We start from the raw sequence: 14901 nt of genomic DNA on the forward strand, positions 1-14901 counted from the left end.
ATAGAGCCCAAGTTGAGCTCCCTGCTCAGCGGGGAGCCTGCTTCTCCTTCTCCCTCTGCCTGTCCCACTGCTACTTGTTCTCTTGAGTGTGCACGCAAATAGATAAATAAAATCTTTAAAAAAAAAAAAAAAGATCTGTAATTTCTGTTGGTGACAAAGTCCCAGTGGTTTGCTGCCTACATTTCAAATTAAATGAAATGGCAAAATTCAGTCAGAAAAAAAAAATCCATAAGGATTGAAAAATATAAACATTTTTCCCCCATCCAAATTCATGAAACAAGAAAAAAGAACTCCTGCGTTGTAAGGAAAAGGAGAGGATGAGCCAATTTCTCCTCCTTTTCACTGTTAGCATTGGCTCTTGTCCCCCCACCAACCCTCTCCCCACCCCCACCCCCAGATTTCTAAAGGATAAAGAGTCCCAAGAAGTAGAGGACCACATACACACTGATTGTTAACAGCTGAGCACAGTGATCCCAAGGCCCTACCACCACCCCTTGAGGAAAGAGCTGAATTGAATATGTAGGTCCCTCTGCCTTTGAGATGGAATACTCTGCCCTTCATCCTTAGGAAAATGAAGAGAGAAAAATCAGAGTCATGAACTCCTCCTAGAGAGAACAATACCCTGGGGAGAATCACTAAATGATTAGTGATTCTCCTAAATGACATCTCTCTCTCTCTTTCTCTCTCTCTCTCTCTCTCCCCCTGGGGAGAATCACTAAATGACATCTCTCTCGCTCACTCTCTCTCTCTCTCTCTCTCTGTTAAGGGAAGAGCTTGGCAGAAACACCAAGGAGGTTTCCTCCTGCCCTTTCTCTAAATTTTGTATTCTTTCCCAGGATTAATGACATTAGTTCATCCTCCTAAGGCACCATTTTATCACCTCCAGAAGATTCTGTGGAGTCAGAAAGTTTCTTAATTCATTTTGTCTAGACCCACACCATATACCAAATCTATCAGACATTTTCTGTTCCAGTTCATTTGAAAATTTCTTCTCTTCCAAGGCCACTCAGTCAGTAAATAGTGAAGCTGGAATTCAAAACTAGATCTTGTAGATTCCAAAGCTTTGGATTTTATAGAGCATTTGCTGTGCTACCCTAAATAAACAATTTGAAAAATCTGAGCTTTACATTCCATGCATTCGGTCAGTAGCAAGATAGTAATACATTGTATGTTTTAGTTTTCATAATATTTATGACATGTATTTATTAAAAGCTAGGCTCCAGAGGTATAAATAAGTAATGTATAAATAAAGACATGGAAACTTTGACTTAATAGATTTTTGACTTAAGAGATAGAGACAGACCTTAATCAAAAGTCCATATAAATAAGTGGCTTTATATAAATAAAATGAGTGGCAATCAGTGTCCTAAAAGTAATGGAATGCTATATTATTGGATCCTCTGAATGAGTCTGGAAGATAGGGAAGACGTTCCTGAGAAATCAATGTTTGTGATGCAATCAGGTAGAAGTAATAAATTGTCACAGAAGATTTTTTTTTGTCTCTAACCTCATTTTGTACTATTAGCTGTATTAAAATAATTTTTTAAGCAATAAAAGATTGCCATCACTTAAAGTCAATTACTTAGAAATAAGAAACTAAGCAATGAAAAGGAATTTTAGTTTTTAAAAAACTACCAATAATTTGGGATGCCTGGGTGGCTCAGTCAGTTAAGGTCTGCCTTTGGCTTGGGTCATGGTCACAAGGTCCTGGAATCCAGCCCCATGTCGAGCTCCCTGCTCAGTGGGGAGCCTGCTTCTCCTGCTCTTGTTGTCCCTACACCTGCTTGTGCTCTGTCTCTCTATCTCAAATAAATAAATAAAATACTTTTTAAAAATAAAAATGAATTCAAAACACCAATAAATCAATGGAAATCATTTAAGAACTTATCTTCCTGTATACAGTTTCCTACAAAATCATAGGTTGTGATTGCTAGGGACTTGCGAGTATAGGAAATAGGCAATAATTGGTAATGAATACAGGAATTCCTTTGGGGATGACAGAAATATTCTAAAATTAGATAGAGGGTTAGTTACACAATTTGTGAATATGGTAAAAAAAATTATATACTTTAAAAGGGTGAATTTTATGGTATGTGAATTATACCTCAATCATGAAAATGAGTTTAAAAACGTGTGACATAGGTATCACAGATGAACATTTATATATGAACATTTATATATAGTAGCACTTATATATGGTAGCATGGCAAATCTATCCAAGGAATATAGCTATGCACAGGTCTTTATCATAGGATGACTTTTCTTTTCCTAAGAACACACTCTGATGGAGAACATAACTCATCGAGCACTGGGGCATAAAGGGAAGGCCTTCCTAGCCAGCAAAATTAAATGAGTGAGTCCAGGCAATCAGTGAGGTGACAGATGTAGAAGCTCATATCCTACTACGTTTACTTAGTGAGTGATTAAAATGGTTTACAAGCCACTGATTACAATATTGAGATGCATTTTTTTTTAGTATTAAACAGGACTGTGGGACTATAATACAAAATTAATTCACAAATAGTGAAGACTGATTTTGCTTTTGTTTTTTTGTTTTTTTGTTTTTTTTAGGTGAACAGATGAGGCAATAGAAAGCTCACAGCAATATTACCTTTAATTTTCCAGATAAATAAATGTGACTGTATCAGAACTAATGGAGAAGAAAATGAAAATTAAAATAAATGACTTACTTAGAGTAACAGTTTATAATTTAAAGAATATTTATTACCATCGTGATACAACAGCCTTATTGAAAGCTTATCATCTAACAGAAAAACAAAATGAAATGCTTATATAGGAGACATGAAGAGAAGTATGAAATGAATGGCTGAATGATTAGATTTCTTTTACTAGGAACAAGGTTTTAAACAAAGGAGGGAAGAAGCAATAGTAATTTTAATCTCAAAGTCAGTAGTGGGAATATTAGCTGTCTGCATTATAAATTCAATTCCAGAGTTTAGGGGTTATGAAAGGACATCTCTTAAAAAAAAAAAAAAAAAGGCTCAATGAGAGAGAGAGAGCTTTTAAACACCTTCTATACCCGGATTTTTGATTTGTGACATTCAATCAGGCTATATCAGGGCATAAGTAATTTACTAGAAGTGGACCAGCACCTTTGTCAGGTACAGCAGTTCTTTCAAACTGAAGGAGTCACAGGTCACATCTAGTAAATTATTGATTTAATATACCATATTGCTCTTTTGTGACTTACAAGAATTCATCACTTTTAAAAGCACCTAACTTGCTTCTGAGAAAAATTTATATATTATATAATAATTTTCATTATAGAATATATTTGATAATAAATTATACATTACACAAGTGAAAAAGACAGATTTGAAATTGCAAGTAGCTTAAAGCTATATTGCATGTGTTATAGAGTCTCTAAGATATGTGGACATTCAAATAGTACCTCTTCCATAAAAATGGTTCAGGATTCTTCTATTTCACTTACTAGGAACCTATTTCTTGTTCTCCTTCTTCTTCAGTCCTCCTGCTCCTCCCCCATGCACGATCAAACCACACATATGATCAAAAGGTGGGAAGCCCTTTTCAACTAAATGATTAGAAACCTTGAAACCCAGTTGCAGACACTCCTCTGATTTCCCTGGAAATAACCACATCTGTCTTCTGTATCACTCTTTCGTATTGCAGGATTAAAACAAGCATATATAATTAGTTACAGTACAGGCACATTTTACTTATACAGTTCAAGCCATATAAATTCAGCCAAAGAAATTTTTGAAAAACAAACAGAAAAAAGAGAACAAGAAAACTCATATCAAATTAAACTGCAAGAGTGATTTCAAGCACTCAATGCTCTAGAATGATAAAATGTTAGCATGGATTTGTTGGTGTAAAATGGCAGACATGGGTTTGCTATAGCCTCAGAGGAACTCAATATTCATGTGACTCTCATACTGTAAGAGTCCTACCATTGAACGTTTCCAATGTTTAAAGATACATATTTTTCACATAATACTGCCTCTAAATGTAAAGCAACAGTGATTCCTAGTAATCAGAAGATTTCAGTCACAGAAAAAAAAAAGTAGGCTTATATGGATTTCTTAAGAGAGGATATGTCTCAATTCTGTCTTGGATTAAGTGAATTTCTGTAATTTCAACAAAATGAAATGTTTGTGTTATGTGCTGTGAAACACCATATTATGGTAGCCTGCCTGGTTTTGCAGCATAGTTCATTCAATCATCCCACAAACATTTATGGAAAACATAATGTTTATCAGAACCGTTCTAGGAAAAGAGAAATAGGATAAGACTTGTCTGTTAGAAAAATTGTTAGTGGTGATGAGAACTTTTGAGGATGAGTGGAGCTAGCTTTATGAAACTCTGGATTGTGGCAGTTGGTGGCAGAAAGAGAGACTAATAAGCTATGTAAGTGCACAAGCAACAAATCAATGATGTATTGGATTTTGAAAGTCAGGGAGAGCAAGTCAAGAATAATAGTATTTTATAATAGGCTAATTTTTGACATTTTAAATCTTTAAAAGACTTTGGCTCTATGTGCATACATAAAACAGTCCTTTAGTACTGCAAAATTATAATCAATTACAGGCAATAATATAAATGTTAGAATTATTGCCAAAGTGATAGCACATTCTGGAATCATCAATCTGGCATTCTGCAAAGTGTGTTCTAGGGAACATTGCTCCTGTGAGATGTTACACTGAAGCATTCTCCATGATCAAATAACGTTGTAAGTAAGAACATGACATTCCCCAGACCTTACTAAAGTATCAATGAAGTCATATAGTAAAGAACTCGTTTTTCTTTTATCCATGTATTTTCCAAACTTACTTAATCATAGAACCATTTTATCTCATAATTAATGTGTTCGTCAACAATGTCTTTAAATATCCATTTAAGAGGTAGTCATATGTATCAAATAAATTATAATCAGAATCAGGTATAGATGAGTTCTGACATTTAATGCATTCTAAAGGATGTGGGCTATTTAGAGAAAAACAACCAGTGTGACAAATGGCCCACAGGTATAAGTCAAATGGGAAAAATAAGCATAGCATTCAAAGTCTTGGCTGGCTCTAACTTCTTCTGATTGTTAACAGAGCCAGAAAAATAAAGGTTGCCCTTTTCTGTACTAACCAAGAAGATGAAATTGAAACAGGAAGAAAGAATATGAAAAGCTTCTAGGAACCAATATTAGGAGAATTAGTGAAGTTTCTCTGGCTTAGTCATTATTGCATTTAGCTTTTTATGAACATAGAACAGATTATAATAAACCTGTATCTCAAAGCACAGTTAATTTTCCTTTATTTATATTATTTGCATACTGCATAAAATATTGTCTGTCACTACAGTATTCAACATAATTGATTATAAACTAGGACAGGCTATAAGCACTGACCAAAAGAAAGGCAAAATTGCTGTTAGTAGTACAAATAACAGAATCTCACATAGTATTAATTGCCCTGAGAACATGTGATTATACTGCAACCTCATATGCATTCATCAGTGGTTAAAAAAAAAATCATATGTGTGGAATTTAAGAAACAAAACAGACACGCATAGGGGAAGAGAGGAAAAAAATAAAACAAGATGAAATCAGAGTGGGAGACAAACCATAAAAGACTCTTAATCATAGAAAATAAACTGAGGGTTGCTGGAGGGGAGATTGGTGGGGGGTTTGGGGTAACTGGGTGATTGACATTAAGGAGGGCACGTGAGGTGATGAGCACTGGGTTATAGAAGACTGATGAATCACTGACCTCTACCTCTGAAACCAATAATACATTACATGTTAACTAATTGAATTTAAATAAAATGTAAAAAATAACAACTTCACACATTTTATATTTATAAATATTTTTTAGGGGGCCCTTGGTTGGCTCAGTGTTTTAGCACCTGCCTTCAGCCCAGGACATGATCCTGGAGTCCCAGGATTGAGTCCCACATCAGGCTTCCCGCATGGAGCCTGCTTCTCCCTCTGCCTGTGTCTCTGCCTCTCTCTCTGTGTCTCTCATGAATAAATAAATACAATCTAAAAAAATAAAATATAAAAAACAAATTGAGGCTGTCAGATGCATATTAATTTAGAATGGCAGAAGAATGTTCATTACTAAGTCACAAAGCTGAACTTGAGTTAGAAGTTCTTGTTTCTATTCATACTTTCCCAATGTAAAAATAAGAACTACTGTCACATATACTCAAAGTGTTGTAATTTTGGAGCACATTAAAATCAGAAGGAAAGTTAATATAAAACATACTACTCCTTCTTGAATGATTCTCTCATCAGCAGTATTATCAGCTGAATAAAGTTATCAGTGCTGAACTAAGAATACACCTGACTCCCCTAATCCCAAACAATAATGAGTGATGAGAGCAATGTATCTTTGGTTATCATCATCACTGTCAATTTGTTGTTGTTCTGTGAAGTTCTAATTTTAGTGTGTTTAATTCTAACTATTTATTACCATTTTAGAGAATATAAAAAGGCAGAACATTCATTAGCCACCCACTGCAGTACCACTGCTTGTGGTGTATATAGGTGTTTTAAATATATTGCTCTATTTTAAACTCTGGCCAGGACTCCATCAAAAGTATTTACTTTTTCAAACTGCCGGGACTCCTCTCCGAGTCACCTAACACATCACTGGCAGAATCCACCTCTCTTTATTTATTTTTTCCCACCTCTCTTTAAAAGGAAAATCTGGCATTAACTCCAATAAATCTCCAAATATTAACTCAAGTCTATGCATATCTAGTCTCCTTCAACCCTCTTCTCAGGTCGCAGAGGCACGTTACTGAAGTTTTCAAAAGCTTATCACTCGACTTCTGTTCTTAATTTTATCTTCTCCTAGATTCTAGGTTGGCTCCTGATTTTCCCTTTGTAATGACTCCTTCCTCCCTATTAAAACAACAATAACAAAAACTCATTCAGAATTGTACCTTCTTCTAACTACTCCCTACATTCTCCTTTAGTTTATGATTAAGGTTCTGATAACTTCTGTATTTCCTTATATACCACTTACTCTTCACCAACTATGATCTAGCTACCACCTCTCTACTCTACTTCAAGAGTTAGAAAACTTTTTTCTGTAAAGGTCCAGATGGTATTGTGGGATTTGTTGGCCACATATGTCTCTGTTACATACTCTTAGTTTTGTTTTGTGACTCTAAGAATGTAAAATATCTCTCTCATTTCGGCCTGGATTTGGTTTGCTGGCTGTAATTTGGAGAAAGCTGCTCTAGTTGGAACTGCTGTATTAATGATACCAAAAATTATCATTTTGCTTGAGGAGAGTCCTCTCTGCACAAGTTCAAAGCCAATTAAGGGATAGGCTGAAGGATATCAAACTGTTAGCTTTAATATGGATAAAAGCAGAAGAGTCAAAATAGGCTTCCTACACAGCTGTAGTTGTCCCTCAACGACCATGGCCATTCTCTCAACAGACTGGCCCAGTAATATTTACACTGTAGAGGAGCAAAGAGCCAGTGTGCTCTTTAAGCAAAAGGGCCCCAACCTGCAATAAAGTAGAAATTCCCATCCTGGGCTTACCAATCTGGGAAGTTCCTTCTACTTTGAGGAGTAGGGGCAGAGCTAGCAGGCAAGCAGTTAGGTACAATCCCTCCTCAAGAAAATCATGGCCATACAGAAGCCTCTACTCTGTGATGCTCCACGTTGCCAAATCCAGACTCCTTTTTCATTTATTACCACTTTGCAACACTTGACCCTGTTGAACACTTTCTTTTCATTGAAATTCACTTCTCCCTTAGCTTCCAAGACACACTGTTTTATCCGTTGGCTGCCCCCTCCCTGTCTGATCCTAAATCTGGACATTCCCCCAGACCTCCTCTTTGGTCATCTTCTTTGATTTGATACAGTTTTCTGGATTATCTCATAAACATAGAGAATATCAACCATCATTTTTATGTTTTTAATACCTAAATCTCCATCAGTAGCCCGGGTCTGTCTCACAGCGAAGAACAATAAAACCTCATGTATTCCTCTATCTTATGAACAGCAGACCTATCATCTACAGATTTGCCAGGAACATTGGTTTCACCCTCACTTTTTGTAGAGAAATAGCACATTTGGGGCTGAGTTACCAAAAAAAAAAAATCTGCCTCTGTGCACTACCAGTAACTCTTCTGATTCAAATGTAAATCATATAGATGGATAAAGTTTGGCAGGAGAGTATTTTACTTAGATGAGTGTGCGAATGAATTTGTACAGCCATATCTGTCCCATGTATAAAAATACTTAATTTGGTGGCAGCATAATCAAGGTTGATTTCAAATACAGTGTCAAAGCCCAGCACTGAGTAAAACAATTTCCCACCTGCATATATAATTTCTCATCATTATAAAGGAGATGATTATCTTTACACTTTTACCATAAATGAAAGCAGGGCCACCATTATTACCTCTAGAGATAACACTATTATAGCACTGTTATACTATTTTATTTCTGAGAAGAGTGAATCTGAATATTTAAAGTTTTACATGAACACAATTTATTTTTAAAATATTTGACAATGGTGCATCTTGTTAAAAGATGGAAAGAAATCATATACATTAAAATTCAATAGCCGTAAATTTACATTAAGGAAATATTCATAATAGGGTGTTTTTAAGATTTCCTAAAAATATTTTTTTGTCATTTGTATCTCCTAGCGCCCTGTGGAAGTCGTTCAACAGGCTCAGAAGGCACTGTTTTATCACCAAATTATCCAAAAAATTACAGTGTGGGACATAATTGTGTTTACTCTATAGCAGTTCCCAAGGAGTTTGGTAAGTAATATTCATCTCATCATGTAGTATTTCATTCAAGACATGCTTTATTTTCCACTACATGCTATTCAAAAATGTTAGTCCTTTTTAATGAAAATATTCACTATTCACAAAGTGCTTTACTGTGTAATTCTTTTCAGATAGTAGCTTTGTAATAATAAAATTTTGAGGTCATTTTACTCAATCTGAATTTACAGTCAAGTACACAGGTGAACAACAATATAAAAATGAAAACAGGATTGTTTTTAATTTTTAAAAATAAGTACATCCAGTAACCTTGCAAGTGCCTTCATGTTGGAATTACATAAAATGGGAAATTACCAGAGCATAAAGCAAAATGTGCCCTGCAAAATATACATAAAGTCTAATATAGAACTATTATAACAATGACAAAAGTGTGTACAAAACAATCATATAGTTTTATACTTTTTTAAACACATTTCCAGGAAGAAAAGATTTTGGTTTTAAGTATCTAGTATCTGGGACAGCAATGAATGTAAAAAGACAGCAAAGGACATTTCAGCTCATCTTGTCAACCTGACAATCTGTTCTGCATTGGCACTGAGAAGACAATGTGTCCTTTGCTGCCTTCACGTCTCCCTGATCACAAGTCTTAGAAGTCGCTTACCTGGCTTCTAAAGGTTTTGCATCTAAGATCCAGCTGGATCTCACCCAGGTTAAGCTCTGTTTATGGATGGATAGGCAAAGGAAATTTAGTGAGCAGTAAAGTATGGGAGAGAGGCTGAAAGTTCAGACTTCTACAATTTAGATTTACATCACTGTGTTAGGGGTGGCAAAGGATTTGCTATAGCTGTAATGAGTGTCTGGGTCTGAATGACAAAGTGTTTTAGCAGAAGGACATGGATTGTGTCATATCAAGATTTTTGGATCACATCTTGACTTAACGTTCTGCTGATGTATAAAATAAGCTGATGCTTCCAGTCCAATTTCTTATGACCTAATATTACCTGTATATCCTCCTTCTCTCTCTTCTGAAACAAGTCCAAGATCTTCAAGTTATTGGAGAGAACATTGTCATCAGAAATGAAGTACTAAACCTTGTATTTAGCCTTGATACAGAGTCGTGATGCCTGCATTAGCAGGGTGTCTATTTCTTTACAAAATATTTCTCTTTCTTAGCATGTTGGTTGGTTAGAGTTGAGCCCTTTGAGAATGACAGTTCAGAAATAAAAACATTGTCCACTTAATTGTTTATTTATTTATTTTTTGCCATTTGTTTCTCAAAATAGTTCTTTCCTTGTTAGAGGTGTCTATAGTCCCCAGATTTCAACAATGTTACGTGGTTGCTGACAGAACACTAGCAATAATGACCAGAAGGTGGTGTGGTTACCTCAGTCCTCTTTATAAAACTGTTAATTTGTTCTATTAAATCTATTCTTGGAATGTCATGTAGCCAGAAAAGATGAGAAAGAAAAATCAGGCATTTCCTTTTCTGACACACAGAGACATGGTGGTCACATAGAAATATTTTACAGTAGCCTATGTATGTTCAAAAAGGGAAGGAAAGGGTACTCATTAAAATCAAATTAACAGATTTCTAAAGAATGGAATCTACTCTAGCTGAGTTAATATAAATTAAATGTAATCGTATTAATGTAAAAAAATGCAACTAATGATCAGTGTTTTTAATAGTAATTTTTTAACCAGGCCTTAGATTATTTGTGGATGACATCAAATGTACTTTGACTTATTAGTAGGGAAATGTAAGATTTTATTTTTATAAATGTATCATTCTGTATTTCAAACTACATATGAAGTCAGACAAACCAGGATTCTAATTTTAGCTTATCACGTCTTACAGCTATCTGCCTTTGGACGAGTTACATACACTCTTTGAGACTCAGTTTCTTTTTTTGTAAAATGGAGATCATTAAGTCTACTGAGCAGAGTTGATGGGAATAGTGAGTGAGATTGTATATATAAAGTATATCTCACATAGTTCATGCTCATTACAAGTTAAAAAATGCCAACTTTGAAATCAGATTTCTTGATTCAGAGCACAGTTCATTGCTCTTTCTCATTAGATAAGTCACATCACTGACATGAATTATACTTTTCTCATCTCTGAAATAGAGGCGATAAATGTCTACCTCATAGTGTTAGTTTATAATTAAATGATATAATATATGTAAGCGATCGACATACTAACACAGTTAAATCCTATACGCACAGATATACATGCACATACATTTTTATGTTCACATTTGTGAATACCTCACTGCCACTTATGAAAAATTATGTAATAAAATGACCTGAATTGCTGGTTTCATTAAGACCTTAAGAATAGTATGGCTAAAAATGAAATAATTTTTATGTAATTCAAGCATGAAAACACATATATTGTGTTTTACATTCCCAGTTGATATCTTATCACCTAATAATTATACCTTAAAGTTTTCCGGTAGCAGAGTAGATGAATTAAATAAATAGTAATCATGGACTTCTTGCTATTTGTACTTCTGCCTCTTGAATATGAGATGATCAAGAATTAGTCATCGGGTATCTACAAATCAGATTTCTATTTTGCTTCTTCTTCCTCTCGTTCTCATAGTTTCCTTGTGTTGCCACTTTGAGCTGTTTTGTGACTTTTTGGTATCACTTCCTAACATATCATTTCTCACTTTTTCTCTTCTTGTCACTTATCTCAGATTATAACCATTCCTTCTTCTGTATCTTTTATATGTGATGCTCCTAGAATTTTACTTTTTAATCATTTAGCATAATATCTATCAAATACACTCAATTCATTCATTGGAATTGCATTTTTTACAAAGGGTAAGGTTCTACAGTTGTTATGTAAGGAGAAAATCACATATCATCAACAGCACACATGAAATCCCTTAACTCACCCATAAAATCATTTACATAATTTTGCATAAGCCAAATAGTCTCTGAATAATTCTAACAGGACATTTTTCCTTTAATGTCAGAGCAGGTTACAGTTTCTTAAATAATACCAGATGAACTAGCTTGATTTTGTATGGGTCATGTACTACCAAATTACTTTCATTTATTTACATCTGCCCAGTGTAGAACTGAATTCATATCAGTTGAATGTGAACATAATATGATCTTACTTTACTGGTTAATTGAATGACTATTATTCTGTCAGTCAATTCCTGTCTTTCAGTTTTTATAGATAAGAAAATTGTCAATTCCTAAAGCTTTCATGAGCACCATTGGATTTCATTTGCACTTCAGATATTAGGGTCACTTTGGTGATATTCGTTCTGTAGGATTACAGTTGTTTTATATATGTAGAAATATAATAATTCTGGATCATTGAGTAACATTTTTTGACATTAATAGCTAGACTATTTCAGTTGGATTTGGGGATTAAAAAATACCCTACCTTTCTATTAATAAAATATGTCTTATTTTATCTTCATTTTTCAATTTTTAATTATCAGTTATTTCCCCTTTATGATTTCATTGTTTAAGTCTTCATGTAATGCATTATTTTTAAGTGCCAAAACATGCAATGCATATTTTTAATTTTGAATTTGATATAGATAAGATGCCTTAGAATGTGGGAGAACTGTTGACTTTGTAAGAGGAAAAATATTTTTATTAATATGTTTTTATACCTAGAGTGCAGCAGCCAAAATCAAGTTGTAGAGAGGAAAGAATTAGAAATATTCAAGAATAAACGTTATGGACTTCTATTTTAGCAATTCTAGCTGAGAAAAACCAAAAGGAGCTAGGACAGCAGCAGGGTAGAGTACAAGTCAGAGGCTAATGTTTGTGTTTGTTTTCTCTTAGGATAGAAAATAATGGAGCTTTTATTTTAAAGCCCAAGAGAAAGGCATACTCTATGGGGCAAAATTAAATATCCTAGATGGACCAGTTGGCAAAACAAGATGTTTGAAGCAATTTAAGGAGATAGGATTAAAAAAAATATATTGATGGGCCTCTTTAAACTATAATTTGGGGATACCTGGGTGGCTCAGCAGTTGAGCACAGGCTCCCTGCATGGAACCTGCTTCTCTCTCTGCCTGTGTCTCTTCCTCTCTCTCTCTCTCTCTCTCTCTGTGTCTCTCATGAATAAATAAATAAATAAAATCTTTAAACAAAATAAATAAACTATAATTTGGAAGAAATTATTCATAAATAGTAATATAATACCTAAATTAGTTTCACATGGAATATTACTTTTTTGAAATGATTATTCCTTTCCATCCTCCCTCCCTCATTTCCCTTCAGTCACCTATTCCTTACATTCCAGGGATTATCTATAAAAGAGAATGTACTAGTGTCTGAGGGTGCCCTAACAAATCACAAACTCAGTGGCTAAACAACAAAAATTTATTCTTTCAGTTCTGGACACAAGATCTCTGAAATCAAGTTATCATTATTGCCACACTCCCTCTGCAGGCTCTAGGAAAGAATCTTTCCTTGCTTCTTCCTGGCTCCTAGTAGCTTTCAGCAACCCTTGACCTTCTGTGGCTTGTAGCCACATACTGATTTCTGCCTGTTTTCACAAGACCCTTGCACCATTTTATGCATCTCCTCTGTTGCTGTGTGTATTTCTATCTTCTTTTCTTATAAAGACATCCTAATCCAGTATGATTTCATATTAATATTTAATTAGTTATGCCTTCAAAAACCCTTCTAAATACAATGACATTCTGGGCTCCTGGGTAGATAACAAATTTTTGGACAGGGACACTATTCAACCCACTAGAGAAGGTTGAACTATATTAACACAGTTTTATTTCGAAAATCTTGACAAAAATTACTCTATTAAGCATGTAGCAAATATTAGCTGTGTAGAATACATGCTGACATTTAAATTTCTTGGAGAATTCCAATATGCAAATCGCTGTGAGGATTTCCAGAACAGTCTATGGTGACTTAATTTTATGTTTGGCCTCCCACAGAGTTCCACCTCTTGAAAGGCTTCAATGCGTATTTATTAAGGTACAAAGCTTACTCTTCCCCAAGATCAGCTTTCAAATGTAGAATCTTGGAAGTATTCATGAAAACTTTTTCCAGGTTTTTCTACCTCCTTTTCCCAGTTAATCTGCCCTCTCTTTATCTTCCATTGTTGATGTAGTCTCTTTCTTGTATAGGTTTCAAATTCATGAGTTCCTGAATCACACGAAGTTGTCAGACTGGTCTACTCTGTCCAGTGGTCACAGAGAGTTACTAAAACCTTTTTGTATTGTTGGGAGGGAGGTTTTTGGTTTGTTTTGCTTTAAGTAGTTCACATTGAAATGGGAGAGCTAGGTTCTTGTCTCACGGAAATGAAGAATGAATATTCCTGACAAAGGAGAGTGAGTACAGTGATAAAAGTTTATTAAATGAAGATACAGAGAAAGCTCTCAGAAGTGAGAGGGGTCCAGACAGGGTTGCCACTAAGGGCTTTGTAGGGTTAGTCTTTTATTGAAAACTAACCAGGAAACCTAAATCCTTTTCACATTATCTATTGATATCACCATTGAGTAAGGAGCAGTGATAACACCTTCAATGGCTTACTCCCTTTATAGGGACCAGTAATTCTCTGTTGGTCAAGTAGCTGTTATAACAAGACCCCACCTCTTGTACCTGGGACTGGATGGTCTGGTTGATTTATCTCTGGTTTTCTTTCATATCCACTTTTTTGGGATTTTTGTGAACCTGATTTCCTGCCTCCCTACCTAACCCTGCCTGTCCCTTACTCAATATCACCTTTAATTTCTCTCTTACTTTCACATATTTTATATTTGTTTCTTGCTCACAATCATTATATTTCCTATTTTTCATGGTAGTATTTTTCATCAGGATCAATTTAGAAACATTTTTCCCTTGATTGTTGACTACAATAATGGGGTTTTTGGTTTTTTTTTTTTTTTCTCAAACTTTACCATAATATTATATTATAAACACTGATAATGATTAGATAATGAATATTTCATTAATTCTTGTTATATCCATTAAATTTAGTATTTCTTTTCCATCTCATAGACTTAGGTAATTACATAATGGTTGTTAAATGCAATTTACTTCTGCAATCGTATCTTTCACATTTCCGTATTGTTAGTTTATAAAAAGTAGTATTTAAAAATTTAGGTCTTAGAATTTAGAAGGAAAAAAGCAAAAACAATGGATTGAAACACACACACACACACA

At 34.5% G+C, this 14901-nt stretch overlaps 1 protein-coding gene across 2 annotated transcripts in view; it reads left to right on the forward strand.

The window, feature by feature from the left end:
* The window catches only part of CSMD3 (CUB and Sushi multiple domains 3), a 1174336-nt gene that overhangs the window by 928222 nt on the left and 231213 nt on the right, over nt 1-14901 (forward strand). For both annotated transcript variants that reach the window (XM_072734033.1, XM_072734032.1), the window contains one exon: nt 8653-8769. In XM_072734033.1, the coding sequence (XP_072590134.1) occupies nt 8653-8769 (117 nt within the window). The remainder of the gene's footprint in view (nt 1-8652; nt 8770-14901) is intronic.

Source organism: Vulpes vulpes, chromosome 13, assembly GCF_048418805.1.
Source record: "Vulpes vulpes isolate BD-2025 chromosome 13, VulVul3, whole genome shotgun sequence".
Lineage (NCBI taxonomy): Eukaryota > Metazoa > Chordata > Mammalia > Carnivora > Canidae > Vulpes > Vulpes vulpes.